Raw genomic sequence first — 17,072 nt, forward strand, 5'->3', positions numbered from 1 at the left:
TCTCAGTAAAACATGCATAGGAATGTGCTTTCGGTCTTTGTTCACACAAGACCCTCCTCATTCCAATCATTTACTTGTCCCTGTGGCGAGGTGAACAGAAGAGGCATGGAGAAGCGGCAGCATGCAAACCTTTGGCCCGTTTCCAATTTCAGGTACAATTCTATGAGGAAAATAACATCTGAACAGGACCAGCATACCCTACATAGAGCTTTTCTGACCCAGTGCAAAAAGATCCACATGTTCTTCGTAGACAACACCAGAATGCTTCATGTGCTTGTAAGAATTCACACAGCTGTTATCAGGCTAAGCCTGTTCTTTTCTACCTGTTTTCTCCAAGTGTCTCCAATCAGAGTCTGAGGGATATTCCAAGCACGAGCATATAGCGGAATCCAACACTGTTTGACCCTGACTTCAGCTCCTGCAGCAGGGCTTCACTTTCCTCTCCTCAGTAGTCCCCCTTCCAAAAATATATTCTAGAAGGTCCCTCAACACAACTCTCTGGAAGAAATTTTGAGGGAATGCAAGGGGTTGCAGGGGGGAGGAGACAATGTGAATTCCCATTATGGAAAGAGAAGTTAATTCCATTCACATGCAGACCATTTTGGATACAATCCACCCCTCCAACCAACTGAATGAACTCCAGTTGCTAGATTTATTTCTCAGTAAGTCTGCCCAATCCTTACTTAAATCCCCAAGACGCCAACATAAAACCAAAACATCCATAATAAAACTCTGTAAGTACTTACTTTGACTTGTTTTAAACCTGTGACCTGCAAATGTCTTCCTTTATGAACAATAAACACCAACTCCCTATTCACATGCTTATTTATTGCATGCTCACTCTTCAATTTTCTGTTCAGGCTTATTTGTCTGTAATTTCAACAAGGCTTAAGGATCACCCCACAGGTTACTTTTTCTGACATAGAGCTTATTCTTCATGGAAAAGTAACAATGAAGGGAGCAGCCTTCAGAAGGCTTCGGGGGAAACTCCCCCCAACGGGTGCCAATTTTGGGTTTTTATGGGGAATGCCACATAAGATGCTAAAGAAATGGTGGCCTCTAGGTTCAAAGACTCGGCCTACAAAATGCCACTGTTAAAAGTTTCCTTAGCTATATGTTCAACAACCATTTTTAAAAAATCTTCAGTTTGCTGAAGCCAAAATAGATAGCACTTTACAAAACACATTTACTGCAACTGACTGCAAATCAAGGATAGACTAGATCTAGAACCCTGAGCGTTACCACCTCTTCTCTCTAAAATGCCACAAGAGCAGGAAGCATAATTTGACAGCAGTGCCTTTCAAGTTGCACAAGCAAGCTTTAAGTGACTCTAGACACTCATATCTCTTAACAATCGTGTAAGAAATATAAACTCTGTAAACCATGGATCCTTCAAGATGAAGGGCATGGAGGCCCTGGAATAAAGAAAGAGAATCTTCTGGTCTTAGACAAGAAGTAAGATCTGTTCAGGCTATCAGTCAACAGCGCACTACTCTTGGAAATAGCTATTAATGTGATAAGCAGTCTATACATTATGCAGAGGAGAAAGAGAGAAGGAAATCTTGCAGCTGTTCACTCCCCATTAACAAAAAAACCAACCTGAGACAATGTGTATAGTACTGCAAGAAGTTTAAGGAAGACTAAAATTGTTAATAAGCTGGTTTCTATTATATCACATGACAAAGTAAGGCACTCCCATGTTCAGCAACCACATTTTTTAAAAATGGGGGAAGGAGAAAGGAAAGTTTGTCAACACCACAGGCACTATCCAAGTGCCTAAACATTTACACAGCCTCATTATGCTGCAATCAGCTAGCAAGGCATCGCTATCTGGTTAGCAATCATGCTTTCCCAGACAAAAAAAGCTATCTTGAGAGAAGATAACGAGATTGCTTACAAAAAATGCATGACAACTGGAGCTTTTACTAGTTCCAAATATCATCATCTGCATCAGTAGTGAGAATCACATGGCGAGAGGAGAATCTTGATTTTATTTTAAATATTTCTAGATTGCCCTTCATCCTTGCAGATACAAGGGTGATATAAAACAGGCATGAATAAATTCAAATGTCATAAAAATACAACTACAATATAACAATGATGAGGACGATGACAGCTAACAAACAACCAGAGTAGACTAAAACAACTAACTAACATGCTTCGGCAAGTTTTGACCTGGCACTTAAATTACTGTAACGTCAGCACTTGTCATGCTCCTATTGGGAGGCATTCCAAAGGTGGGTGCCACCACACAGAGGGATCTTTCCCTTGTGGACACGCAATAAGCCTCATTTGACAGAGGTGTGTGGAGAAGAGCCTCCCCTTAAGACACAGGTAGGCTGAGAGGCACTCCTTTGGGTATTGGGTCCCAAACCACTATCTTCAATTGTACATCAAACATTTATCTTTCTAAGAACTACACATACATAAATCCGATGGAGACTTGGGTAAATCTCTGTTAGAAAAGTACTGCAAGAGCTATTTAGTGGAGCATGAGGAGAGTAACAAAGATGGAAAATAATCCAGATATGTTGAAGTGAGATTATGCTTTAGCAAGGCAGTATCTACCACAGAGATCTTTGGTTCCTGGTAAAATTTTAAATTGTTTTTTAGTACTTTAAGTGCCTGTTTCATGGTTTTAAGGTTGCGTATAGTTTAATTGTATCTTAATTGTATATTTTTGTATGTTTTTAACTACATGTAGTTTTATTTGTAAGCCGCCCTGAGTTCCAGTTTGGAAAAAGGGCTGGGTAAAAATAAAGTTTCATTCATTCATTCAAAATAAATTAATACCTGTTAGTTGTCAGGATGGCCAAGACACTTCCTAACGGAGCAGATCTCCAAAGTCGTGACCATTATGAGAATCTGAAAATGAACATGGGCTTCATGTCACGAGGGAAAAGGACCACTTTGAGGAAATGGATTCTAGTCACATTCTTCCAGCAATTAAGGTTAAGTCATGTAGAAAAAAATATTTATGTCACACCTACTGCTTTTGCATAAGTGAAGCATAAGAATTATTTAGATTATAATTAACTGTTTGACACACAACACAGTTAGGAGGTTTTTTTAAAAAAGAGGAAAGCAGTTTAGTTTAGTTTTTTTTTTAAAGAGAAGTTATTTTTGCTGAAGCAAGCAAACAGACTGTATTTCCTAGAACCTGTCACAACCTTGCTGGCACCAACCACCAGCTCTTCCAACAAATTCTGTAGCTGGACCAAAATATGCCCTGGATAAAACTTTTTAAATATAATTCCAAAATACAGAATATGATCTTAATGTTTCTAGGGAGTGGTTCCAAAAGTCTAGTATCACCAAGGGAACGGTTTTTTTTAAAAAAAATATCCACGTGCAATTTTAAAAAAGAAAAAAGGTTTTGTGTTGAAAACATTTTGAATTTTTACACTCTCTCATCAAAGTTACACTCAGAGGAGCATGTGCAAACAGAATAATGCCACAAAAAGTATGTAGCGACAGTCAACTAGATTTAAGTTCATTTTCTGTAGCTGGAGGCCAAAATCGACTAAATTGGTTCTAGTGATCAAGTTTTCTGCAATTCCCCATTCTGTGTATTAGCTATTTGACAGAAATTCACTGCGGTATTTAAACTGGCAGTCATCACAGCTAACTCAAATTGTATTGGCTTTCACAGTGTTGAAACGCTGAAATGCAATCATCAATCGGCCAATTCCAAGATAACACAGTGGTTGAAATTCCCTGTCATGCTGTACAATCCCTTTGTAGCTCACCAGCTCAGAAGTTGCACAATAAAACCTGCAACAAGAGTGTCTGGCAACACCGCCACAATGTAATATGAGTGCATTTATGGAGGGGCTTTGCCTAGAAGCAAGATAAAGGCAAACGTGCCAACAGCAGTAAACCTCTAGGGAGAGTATAACATTTTCGTTTGGAAACGCACAGAAACACTGAAATTGGAAGCACATTTTGGATTTCTCTTCTCCTCTCCCTCCCCCTTGATATTTTTGCAAATCTCAAACCACTCAAACACCACATTAAAAGCACCACAGTTCTATCAAATTTCTACTCTACCTCAACAGTCTGGAAGAAATGAAACTAAGTGTGTAAAATTAAGCTTTTTTCTGTTTTAAAGTCAACTTTATATAAGTGTACACAGCTTCAAATTAGCTTATGCTTTAATAAGTCACTTTAATGTGTGCTTCTGCGAAACTCTGTGGCAATCAAAACATAAATTAAGGGAGCTTTTGCAAAGTCAGCTGAGAATTTTCCTGGGTCTCTCTGTAATGGCATGTTCAAGCCGCAAAATTGGAGCAGTGGCACAAACCAGACAATACATAGCCCCCTTTCCTCATTCCATAAAAATCAGTTTCAAATGTTGACATCTTGCCATTACCCTACCTTCACAGCATTAACCATTTTGTGCCATAAAATTGGTCCCAGATTCCCCTGTGGTGAGCAGATTTCATGATTTGCAGGAAAACGAAACACTTTCGGTGTTGAGCTCACAGGGAGATGTGTAAGAGCAGAGGTTGTGTGGTCTCCAAAGCATCATGATTATTCACTCATCCCCTTGGTACAGGGTCTACATAACACCTTTTCACATTGCTGCTAGCAAGAATTCAGTACACAGCGTTCCAACCTCAATAATTCCTTTCAAAGTCAGTACAGGTCAACCATCTCAGAATTCTTATGAATCGATTAAGACACACACACACACACAAAACAAGAAGAGGGAATGCTTTTTGCTGTTTTTAATATTAAAAATGTTCTTTGGGGAAATTGCTTGTTGCTCCTGCTGCTTCTATTATCATATAGTTATACTGGGAAATGAAATGGAAGTTACACAGCATGCAAGTGCTGTTATACAGGCTGCTAATGAAGCATGGTTTCCCATTCTTTGAAGCATGTATTCTCCAAGCCTACTGATCTGGAGAGATTTGCTTCTTATGCGTCCAAGTAGCCACACCTCAACCATAAACAATGGGAAAGAAGCATGTACAGGAAATGATGCCAGGTTTTAAATGCATTTCACCATGCGCAGAATGTTGTCTTTTATACACAATAGGGTAGACAATATTTTTGCTTTCAGTCCTCTTATACAAGGCAAAAGATCACCCTCAGTAAAGAATCTCTATTAGTGAAAAGAATAAAGGAATCCACAAATACATGCAAGCTGCATCTAAGTCAGAAGTCATGCACATCTACAAAAAAAAGCCATCAAAAGCTTAAGAGAATTTTTACCAATCATTCTGACAACCCAGAATAGCAGTTTATTTTTACCCTATCTACCACATTAGTCACCTGTCCATTCTGATCATGATTTGCACAGCCCCCCCCCAAGCGAAAGTCTTTTTTAGAACATAAATAGCAGTAGCTATTAACATGTTCTCACAATCCTGCATGCTCCTGCTAGAGTCTCCATTAAAACCTCCATACTGTGTCATTCCAAATCATGCAGCCAACTATCCTCTAATCTGGTTGGGAGCCTTTCTGAATGAGTCACCGTTCATTCATTAGCTGTTGAGAAGGCTTGCCGCTTAAACTATGTGCATGGCTCTTACGCTATCAGCCTCGATTAGGGTCCATGGAGGCAGAGACTAGGAGAAGAAGGTGGAAATATATCCTGGCTAGATCTCAGGCCATTAAACATCTGGCCTCTGATCAGCAAGATTTTTCATGCAAGGGTCTTCTGTCTTTGATATTTTGTCAAACTCAAACACCAGATATTCTATATGGGGACAGTAAGACCAGGAAAAGGGGAAGACTGTATATTGAGTTTGATGTTCTTTAATAAGACTCAGTGCAATGAATCTTCTTATAAACCCTCCCATACATGGGAAATTGTCCTCTTTGTCTCCACATCAGGCTGTACACAAAAACCATGCAGCAAAATCTTCATCACAGCAGAAAAATATTGGAAACATAAATGCACATCCGTAGTGGGTAGAAACTAACACTTCTATGAGTGTGATTACAATATCTGTATTTGTATGTACATGGTGCATAGCAATGATGAACCACAAATAAATATTTGGAAAAAACAAAAAAGCTTCTGTAAAAACACAGAACACACTCATCACATACCATAATGTGATGGCTTGCTAAGTTCATTGTTGGAAATAAACTACATATTTCTGTTGGGAAAAACCCACCTTTATAGCTTGATACATCTGTGATTAAACAATACATATTAGCCAACCACTTTAAAAGCAACAGCCTTTTACAAATAAACAATATAATGAAATTAAGGGGGAGGAGAATTCAGGGAGGACAGAAAATCTTCCTATTGGTCTTCATAACAAAACTAAAAAGGTAAAGTGCTTAGGACTGTTACGAAACTGTATTACACTAAGAATTAAAAAAACAATCAGGATTGTGTCTATTTGCTGTAAGCTTAAAGCAACATGTATTAAAGTTTATGAGAATCATCTAATGCACTCATGCCTATTATTAGAATTATTACCAAGCTAAGAAAGATTAATTTCTCTAAATACAGTAAATCCTCAGACACTATTATAAGTCTGCTGCTAATGTAGCATTATTATATCTTGAATGCCAATGTTTTCCTTTTACACCTTACATTTCACATCCAAGACCTACAGAGACCATTCGGCTATCATTAAGCAACATTTTATAGGGGACAATCTTAACTTGAAAACAGCTACACAACCACAAGAGTCTGTAAAAAAATCAAACTCAGCAACCAAACGTGGCACATCCAGCAGCTGACTTGTTACTATGCTTAACAATTAAAATCTTAATCCTGAATATATTTACCTGCATGTTTCTATCTCACTGATATCAGTGGAAGTCATATGCATATAGCAGTGAGACTTGAAGCAATAAATAATATTTCAAAAATCATCAGAAACAGACTTGACACTTGCCAGCCCTGTATCTAAACAGAGTTGTTCATGTGTGGGGAAGGTGCCACGGCTCGAGGGAAGCAACATGGAAAGGCCTGCTGTAACTGGGCTTCTGTCTGCCTTGCCTCAGTCTTTGCCGTGACAACCCATTTGAGAGCTATCAATGAGAAGTAAAAAGGGACAAACGTCTCACTCGCCCACCTCTTCACCCTCTGCTGTGACAGAGGGTCAATCCGCAGAGAAAAGAGGCTCCTCACCATGGCACAACCTCACCCCTTAAGTTTCCACCACAAAAGTAAATTAAGCCAAATCATTACAGGAGAAAGTAAACTACTGCTTTGGGACATGTTGTTATGATGGGGCAAAACCCTCCAACCGCAAAGCCAACCTGGACATGTTCCTTAAGGCAGCAGCATACTAGTTCCTAGTCAAGTGAACAGCATTTATTTCTATGAGAGAAAATGAACCACTACTTCGAGGGGGTTTACTTGGATTGAAGGAGGTGGAATCTACTTGCACTGGGGTCACCAGGGTTGGGGCAGAGTTTCTCCTCCCTGATACTGTCCCCAACTGCTAGTCCATTTGTCCAGGAATTGTACAGGCAAGGGACAGGAACACAGAGAGGTTGCATTATCTCTCTCCCAAGAAGAGCACCAGTGCAATATGAAGACCAGCTTGTCCCCAGCCATGGACGTGAAACAAGCAGATGCAGGGAATTTGCTCCCATGCACCCCCGCCACTCTTTTCCTGCCAGAAATAACACTCTGCTAGTTTTCCAAGGACTGCAGAATTGGAGGAAGAACAATCTGGCTTCTGCTACCGGCCAGAGGACTAAGGAACATGGGGTGATTGCACCAATTTTATCCAAACAAGAATAGCAAGGGCAGATCAGCCAGGTCTTGACTATCTATCTATGACACACACACTGACACACACACACTGACACACACACACTGACACACACCTCTGCTTACCACTTTGCTCTGGCATTGTCAAACTGATCTCCCTCCTATCTTTTCCGTCTCCATTCATGAACCCTTATATGTCTTTGTCTTTTTAGTTTATAAGGGCCTGCTCCTTGTTATTTTTTTTAATTGTTTTTTTATTGATGCAAGCTCTTTTGGGAGACAATATTTATATAAAAAACAGAATAAATAAATACAGAAGTATTTTAAATTAGTTTCCCCCTCCAAGTCAATTGCTCTCAGCAAGTTCTATGGGGAATGGATACAGGTTACAAATCAGGGCACATAATTGCAAAGGAAACCAGCCCCAGATACTAAACAGATACTAGGGCCACAGTAGCATGCCACTCTCCCTTGTTCTTTCTTCCCTCTTTTAAGATAGGAAGTTTCCTGCCCTGCATGCTGTCATCACATACAATTCTTTGTACAAAGGCAAGTGTTTTATATCAAGAGTTAGAAAAGTAACTTGAAGCCTGTTCATTATAGGCAAGAGGATTTCTTTAGGAACCTGGTCAAACAGAATACACAAAATCAGATCAATGCCTGACCATCTGCCAATTTTCTGGGAAGCACAGTTCCATCTTCCAGGTATGGCTGCATCAGGAGGGGGTAACATTAAAACTATAGACTGTAGATTTAATGTCACATAAGATTTTCAAACATTGATTATTTTGAAACAGGAGAAGATATAGCATGTCCACAATAAACACAGAACACCACATTTTGTAAGTTTTCTTCCGTGTTTTGTCAAACTAGGGAATCAGCCTGCAATAGTTCTCAAGCCTGTTACTAACAGCTGTCTTAGTTATAAGAGCTACAGCCTGGGAGTCTGCAGTCCTAAGTACAAAAACCAGGGCCCCAGTTCACATGTTACCAGAACAACACTGGAACCGCTTCTCTGTAGTCAGGTCTCTGCTCACTCCAGCAATACCCACAGGGATAAACCACGGACAAACTATGCAGCTCTTTCCTTTGCTAGTGAACCCTTTGCCTGGGTGCTGGTGGCAGAAGGAACTGTGTAATTCAGGCAACCTTATAGCTGTTAGCAAAGAGGTATAAGGGCCAGGAGGCTTTGCAGGCACAGGTCCCATAACAATCTTAATTTATGAATCAGATGTCAGATAGACTAAAATCAATGGGGCTTCCTTCCAAATAAATACTGTTTTAATGGGGCTGCTCACTTTCAGTTCACCTTCCCCACTGAACACAACTTCTTAGATTATTTTGAGCCTCAGTTCAAGGGGTAATGTAGACAGGAGTTAGCAGTTTAATTTTTTTATCTCTGGAAACGCAGCTCTTTACAAGTCCTTCAGTCTACTTGGGCAGAGAAAGGTTGTGATGCAGTCAGAGTTGCACAGGTGGAAAAAAAAGAGCAAACCTTACTTACAGAAGGACAATATGCCTTTTCTCAAGTGTCAAAAGCTACACGTTCCTCGAAATCTGTCCTCCGCTATCACAGGTAAGCCATAGCCTGCACATCAGAGAAGCTGACAAGTCAAAGTTTATTCAGAACACTATAGTACAGTTAGCTTGGGACAATGTCCCCTCTAACAGGTTAGGGTCTTTAGAAACAGCTTCTAACATTGTCCTCCTTGGGGCTTGTAGTTCTGTGGTTACTCTGAAAACATTTTGTTCTGTTATAAGAAAGCAAACTCCAGATGCTCATACCACATACATCTGCTATTTAAACCCAGGGTTGCAAGCACTAGTTTGGGACAATTAATTTCACATCAGAAAACGAAAATGTAACATTTTCCACCTCAATTCAATCCCTGCTTGCAATACCTAATCCTTCTCTTACAGCCACTTTGTAACGCTCCATCCAAAATTAAAGAAATAACGTCTACATTGCGGTCTAAGGAAAACCCTTTGTACTGTCATTTTGAACCGAGACTATTGACTCACTAAAGTTACAGTTGTATGCACACCTACCTAGGAGGAAGTGGGGTTTACTTCCAAGTAGGTATACACAGGATTGCACTGCACACCGATCTTACGACAGATTCATAAATACATATGGGTTTGGATGAGCTTTTAGATTACATTCTCCTGAAGAAAGAGCATTCCACATTCAAATGCAGCCATTTCCTTATGTCAGAAAGTTTGCAAATGAGATTTCAACATGATAAATATCACCACTGCATCTCTCTTTCACACTCCTTATCCTGTGTGCCACTAGGAAGATGCATGACTATGTAACTATGTATCATTATGCACACCTTAAAGTTCTCAAGATAAGTATCTGGATTCACATAACCGTGACTTTATAAAATATTATTCAACCAAGTCAGAATGGCAGTGGTACCCTTTTCTCCCCCTACCTAGCAGCATTTGCTTTGATGTGCTGTAGTAGCATGAGTTTATTGTCAAAAGGATTTAAAATTTGTTACTCACGTAATCATGAAAGGCTTTTGCTTCACTTGAGTGTTCACAAGTATCTCGCCTTTCAGGAGCTGCACAGTAAAGGTCCCAAAATACACTGTAGAGGGAGAAAGGAGCCAGTGACTATTAACTTGTACAGTATACACCAAGACATACAATGATCTGGAATGAGCAAGTCTACCCATTCCAGCAGTTCAGTAGCAAGGGGCAACTATCTTTAGCTGAGGAGCATTAAACACATCACTTTTGTTTCATTCAAAACTTTCCTCTTCCACAATGTTCAACTAAAGATAGAGAAGATATGCATTGAAGTGTACAAAGATTAATATATCAACTACAATGACAGCATGCAAAAACAAGCTTAACTTGGGCAAGGGCCACAGCTCCATGGTAGAACATCTGCTTTGCATGCAGAAGGTCCCAGATTCAATCCCTGCCATCTCCAGGTAGGGCTGGGAGAGCTGCTGCCAGTCAGTGTAGGCAATACTGAGCTAGATCAACCAACAGTCTGATTCAGTATAAGGCAACTTTTTGTGTTCCTAACTTTGGAGTGTTCACGTTCTCTACATTCATAGCCTATTTTCTTTTAGGGATATCTTTTCCCCTAACCCTTAGTTTACGTTCACCTTGCCAGAGTTAGAGCATACTACTATTTCCCCTCTATGCTCAGATCTCTTACACACTACTGCACATTCAACAATGCTTTTAATCACCTTCTCACTGGAACCAAATGTGTCCACTTCAAGTTTTTGTGTTGCTCTATTAAAACCTGATCACATCCCCCTCTACGTATGAAGCTATCTTCTAAACCAGAGTGCAATCCATTAGAGCTGTTGCAATTTGACATTAAATGCCATACTGTCAATACAACATTGATTTGATCTTCTGTCTTAGATATTGCACATATATAAGCATCACCATAATGGAAGCCTCCTAGATAATAAAATTCGCTGTATACCCTCTATGCAAGCTGCAGGCATTCATACAAACGTGACTAATCCAGTGTGGTGCAGCAGGTAGAGTGTCATGAGGAGACCCATGATAAAATCTCCACTACATCATAAAGCTCACTGAGTGACCTTGGGTCCCTCACTATCTCTCAGCCTAGCCTACCTCACCAGATTGTTGTGAGGATAAAACGAGGGGGAAGAGGACCATATACACTGCCTTGAGAAAGGGTGAAATATAAATATAATAAATGAATTAGCTTCCCCCAGACATTCAAATAAATTATATGAGGAAGGAGCAAAAAATGCCCAAAGTCCTCCTTTGTTATTGTTTTTCAAGTATCAATGATGCCAGGCACTAATACATTATTGTCTTCTCAACTCTTTCTGACCAGTAGCGACTGCATAGCACGAACCCCAAGTATGTAACAGACTGGGCAACAATCCAAACAGCATTAACATGGGCCAGGTGACAGAGAACATTTTTCTTTGTTTTCTTTCTTTTTCTTTTTTGCACTGCAAACTACACACTAGAAGGGGAAATAAGAACTCACCTAGCTTTTCTACTCTATACATTCAGAAGCAAGCAGACTTCTATTCTTTGCAATACTCGGTCTCTTCTAGGCAGAAACTATTATCCAACCTATAAGCCTAATCAGAAAACTGCACTAAGCAACATGTGTCCCTCAAGTCTCCATCTTAGTCTAAACGTTACCTTTGGATGCCAAACTTGTATCACATACTTCATGTTGAAAGTATCCTACTCTGCATTAGCAAACTACACTGACACATGGTAAGTGCATCACGTGAAAGTGGAGTCAATGCTATCAAGAAATGCACTTTCAGAATCAGGCTGTAAACAGTGTTTCTATCATCTAGTATCATGTTGCCAACTGCACAACTGCTTCAGTCATGCTGAAGCTGTCCACTGACTAGACTATATCACTGACACAAACTCACAAAGGAGAACCTCGTAGCAAGTAACATTGATCAGCAGCCTATGAGAAAGCTTAAAAGTGCCAACATTTCCCAGAAACATTTTAAGTGACAGCAGAAATCTACCCACAAGTTCTTCCCAAGGAAATGTTTCCAAAAAAAGCAAATAAATTTCTACAAAATATCAGCACCTGATCTAGTGTGTCACACATTTACACCTTGGAGAAGGAGAGATGAGATGGAGTGTTAGATGTACACTGCAAAATTATCCTGTGCATTATCTTCTTGTCTACACCTTAAAAACAGTAACATATAACTCTGTTAAGATCTAAGGCACTTTGAACCACAATATGAAAATAACCAAGGACCAGACCCCCTTATGCCTTTGTACAGGATAAGGAAAGATCAAGCAACGTCCACTTTGGATGAGTTGGAAACAGCTCCAAAACAACAACACACAACTGATCAAGACTTTCTTCAATACTTTTTTCTCCGATACTTGCTCAACTAAGTCCTACCTAGGATTAAGAGAAAGCTATGCAACTATGTCTATTTCTCAACACAGAAACGCAAGATGACGCCAAAACTTTTGCCTGGGACATTCCTTCCCACTTGCAGTCAGTTAAGCACAGAAGTTTCTATTTTGGGGAAGAGAAAGAAGCAGCACACTTACCACCACCATGAATGTAAAAACCCAGGAGGTTCTCCTAGTGTGATGTTTTTTTCCCATCGGATCTGTAAACAGCAAAAGGGCACAGAGAGGTTAGATGCCAGGAGGAAAAGATGCTTCTTCCTTCCCCCCCCCTTCTCCTAAGCAGCCTCTGAGGCCAACTAGCTATAAATGGCAAAAGGTGATAAAAAATTCAAAATGGAGGCTACAGTGCCTGCTACTGAAAACAAAGGCCATCTAAAAGAGGGGATGAGGGGCCAGGGTCAAAAGTAAACAGTCACTCACCTCTGATAAAAAGGTCTGTGCTGATTTCTGCGCTCCTACATGCAGCAAATATTCATAGACATACAAAGCTAACCTGTAAAAGGACATAGCAAAACAGAGAGGTAGAGAAAGAACAGACCACACCGAACAAGACTTTATGGAATTGCCCCAAGTCCACACACTGACCTTCCTTTCCTTAAGTGGGGATGAACCTAGATTAAAGCCAGCGCAGTAAAGAAATATCACTTCCTTCCTGCCTCTCCTACAGAGAGAAATGAGCACTCCACTCCCCCCCTCCGCCGCGGCCCCCATCCCACCTCAAAGATAAGTTGATACTAGCTCAGTGCAGGAAACAAAATGCAACTTCTGCAAACACATGCCCCATTTGCTATGCAGCCAGCAGCATCCCCAGCCATTCATTAAAGCTTCCTGGCCATGAAGGGGAGTGTCTTTCTCCACTTGTCCCTGGACAGATTTGGGGATGCAAGGTTTATAAAAGCGGGGTTCCCGAACCTTCCCCCCAAATCCTGTTCTATCAAAGCCCCCTATTTTCCCAAACTTGCAAACTCTAGAAGCAAGGTGGGAGGCGAGGAGGGCCAAGGGGAAGATTACCAGTCGTTCATCCCCTTGGACAAAGCCCTTCACCCCTTCCTCTCGCACAGACGGACAGACACTTCAGACAAAAGGACGCGGGCGATGCACGCGTTCCCCCATCGTGCTTTTAGATCCGCCACCCTGTGTTTTTATAGCCGTTCCCTCGATCACGAAGCTACAGAACCCTGGTCGGGAGACTCTTTCTCCACCACTACCACCCCATCCACCCCTGGATCGCAGCTGGATCGAGCTCCCCTAAGACAATGAAGGGACGAGGAGAACCGCCTACATGAGAAAACCATGCCCAGCTCCCGGGAGTCCCCTCCGGCGCCTCGGCGCTTACTTTTCCCGAGCCTGCCCATCCGAGGGCACCGCCGAGCCTTTGCCTTTGGCGAACATGGTCCGCAGTAAGAAAGAGGCGAAACTGAAGCCGCCGCCGCCTGGCTTTCTCCGATGCTGTTCGGTCTCCCAAGCCTCGCTCTGTACCCCAGCTGTGGCTCGCCCCGGTTCTGCCGCCGCTGCTGTTGCCGCGCCGCTCGCCCTGGTTTCAGCTGTCAAAGCCCCAGCCCCGGCCTCGACCCCATCGCCCTGCCCCTCTCCTCGGCTCCTGCTTCTTCTCTCTCCAGCTGCTCCTACTGCTGCTGCTGCCGCTACCGCGGCTGCCCCCGGCTCAACCGAACGTGGCTACACTAGGGATGGAACTCGGCGGGCGTCAACGTTCCACAATGGATACATTCCCCGGCCAATCGGCGGCCTGCGGGGGGAAGGGCTGCTCCGCCCTTGAACAGCAAGTTTAAGGTAGCACCAAGGGAGATGCTGCCTGCCGGTACTAGGCAAAGAGAGCCTTGCTCAGGCTGCTTCCTAAAGGGTCCCCCTGGCTAGGAGGAGGACCTCTGTTGTTGCTGTTGCTGCTGCTGCTGCTCCTCCTCCTGTCGCTGCCTAGGGGCTGAGCAGGGATCTAGCTGCCTTCTTTACCCTGCTCCCTCCTCAACCCAGGTACCCTCCCCGTATCCTAGCCTGATCACCAGACACCCTCTTGCTATTTCCCGCTCTGTTCACTTTTCCCTTACAGGCCTCCCTGCTCTCGAACCTCACTTCCTCCAGGCTAACCCTTGTGCTTTTTCCCACTCGCTACAGCACAATTCCTCCTCCCCCCATTCTCTCTGCGCCCAATTTTCTTTCCATGGCCGCGCTTTCCTTCCTCGCTTTCGTTTTACTCTAACCCTGGTCCTGCCTTTCGCTTCCGCCATCCTCTTTGCGCTCGGCCGTCCCAGTTTCTCCGCCTTCCTGTTCTCTACCCCATTACCTTCCACAGTGCTGTCCGACTGAAGCTGCGATCCTCAAGTCCTTTCACTCCCGAATACACTAGTATGTGGGGCTTACGGATCGCAGCGTAGATGTGTGAAAATTAAGAGATGCATCCCCGATCTCAAGCATGTTACTTACTCAGAAGTAATTCCCATTTTGTTTAGTGGGCCTTACTCCCAAGGAATCGTGTGTCTAGGGCTCCAATCATAAGTGTCACTGTAGAGCTGCGGGATCGGATATTGGTAGTGGACTTTTAAAAATTGGGCCTCCTAAGCCGGAGCTCTATTGACTTATACCCCGCTTCTGAACATAATTACTAGGAAGTAAGTCCTGTTGAGCTCAGTGGGACTTAATTACAAGTAAAAATAAATAGGAATGCGTTGTTAAGCGTCCTTTTAATACTTCCTAAAATCCCTATCTCTTCCATCCGTCCACACTGCTTGTTTGGTCCGCTTAAGGCTATTTTTGTTTCTCCCGGTCGCGGGGGAGGGTTATGTCGCCTTCCCGCTTTCCAAAAGCCAAGCTGCTTTTTTCTAAAATCGCTAAAAAGTCAATGTTACCTTACACCAGGATTGCCCTAACATGAAGACCTGTTCAAATTGCCTCAAAACGGAGGACACGACCTCCCGCGATGTTTTATTTGGGGGGGGGAGGTGAAGAGAGAGGAAAATATAAGGGATGGAGGTTTGAAGAAGCTTTTGGGAGGGGGCACCTAGGAGATCGTTAAAAACATTTATTTTTAAATTATACAAAAAACTCAGAGATGAAATTAACAAGACCTATGCATGACCCAGGAAAAGGTGCCTTCTTTCCTTCAACAGTAACTCATCACCATCTCCCCGTTCCTGTTAAGAGCTAAAGACCCACATTTGCGGTTCATTTCTATCATGAAGCCTAAAGTTAGAATCTCTTGAGAAACTGGGAGGGAAAGATTTCTCCAGTTTTCCCCACCCCGCAAATATTGGTGTCTTTCTCTTTAAATGTGATATAACCCGTTTGCTACTGTCCCTTTAAAAAATACGAGCTGAAAAAGCTGTGTAAGCGCTGATTGGCTGCCTGTTTGGATACATCCTTAGGGGGGACTAGAAACTGTTCGCCTGGGTTGGTGTTTTTTTTTAACTGTGCTGTTCCAATAAACAAGTAACGCCCCTCCCCCTTACATGCCTATCACCAAACAATTAAAGGGTAGGTCAGTGTCCTGGGGAAAAACAGTGGAAGAAGGAAAACTCAACCCCAGAGTTAATATAAACTACAAACGCACACACGTCCATTAAAGTTCAGTGATATTGTTCAAAGGGTGCATATTTTTTTTAAAAGGGGAGCGGAGTTTTCTTAATGTAGCAAAACCCCATAGTGATCTGTATATGTATCTTTACATATACAGCGATTGTATGTGCGGGTTTTTTTTTTTTTGAGTAATGTTCCTACCTTCCTTCCTCTTCTCCTCCCCCCCCCCATCTCCGAAGGAAACGATACAGCCCGAAGCTTTGTACTCGCCTTGATTTAATCTGTGCTGTGCGTGGTTACTGAGGCTTCCAGGGAAAGGTAACATTCGGCTGCGGAGTACATAGTACTCTGTCTGCTGTGAAAACTCGCAAGTTTTAAATAAGATTTTTTTTCCCCGGTAGGTGGCATGGAATACATAGAAGGAAAAAGACACTAAGTGATTTTTGAAAAAGAGTGTTACCAAACATATTTTTGCTTTTACATTTAAGGTTTATAGAAGCCATCAGTAATTAGTCTTGTTGGGGATCAAACTTTCTTAAAATCACAAAAGCTAGTACTATCTCTCATCTTGCTCAAAATAAATCCCTTTTCCAGTGTTTATTTGTGAGATTATTATTGGCATATGGACTAGTTTAGATTATTATCTTTGAGAGGCGTGGTTTGATGGATAAAATTCAAATACAAATCTAAGAGGCTACATTTATTTGCTCTAATTACAGCAGTGCCTGCATTGTCAAAGTAACTTTCTTCATGGGACTTGAAGGCTAAAGGAATTGGTTATGTTTAAGTCTAGAAAAGAGATGATTTAGAGGCAATACAATAACCATAGCCAAATATTTGTAAGGCTTTTGCATAAATAATGGAGCAAATTTGTTTCCTGTAGCTCCAGAGGGTAGGGCTGGAACCAACAGGTTCAAGTTATAAGAAAGGCGAT

The 17,072-nt window shown here is 41.9% G+C and overlaps 1 protein-coding gene across 13 annotated transcripts in view; it reads right to left on the reverse strand.

Moving 5' to 3' along the window:
* The window catches only part of SSBP3 (single stranded DNA binding protein 3), a 244,673-nt gene extending 229,693 nt beyond the window's left edge, over positions 1-14,980 (reverse strand). For 2 of the 13 annotated variants that reach the window (XM_061633088.1, XM_061633079.1), the window contains exons 1-4: positions 13,947-14,980; positions 13,031-13,103; positions 12,749-12,810; positions 10,205-10,289 (exon numbers count right to left, since the gene is read on the reverse strand). In XM_061633088.1, the coding sequence (XP_061489072.1) occupies positions 10,205-10,289; positions 12,749-12,810; positions 13,031-13,103; positions 13,947-14,002 (276 nt within the window). In that variant the 5' untranslated portion in view covers positions 14,003-14,980. The remainder of the gene's footprint in view (positions 1-10,204; positions 10,290-12,748; positions 12,811-13,030; positions 13,104-13,946) is intronic. The other 11 variants (XM_061633089.1, XM_061633078.1, XM_061633083.1 and 8 more) reach the window with 10 other exon arrangements.
* Between the last annotated feature and the right edge of the window lie 2,092 nt (positions 14,981-17,072).

The sequence above is a fragment of the Rhineura floridana genome, chromosome 6 (assembly GCF_030035675.1).
Source record: "Rhineura floridana isolate rRhiFlo1 chromosome 6, rRhiFlo1.hap2, whole genome shotgun sequence".
NCBI classification, from domain to species: Eukaryota; Metazoa; Chordata; class Lepidosauria; order Squamata; family Rhineuridae; genus Rhineura; species Rhineura floridana.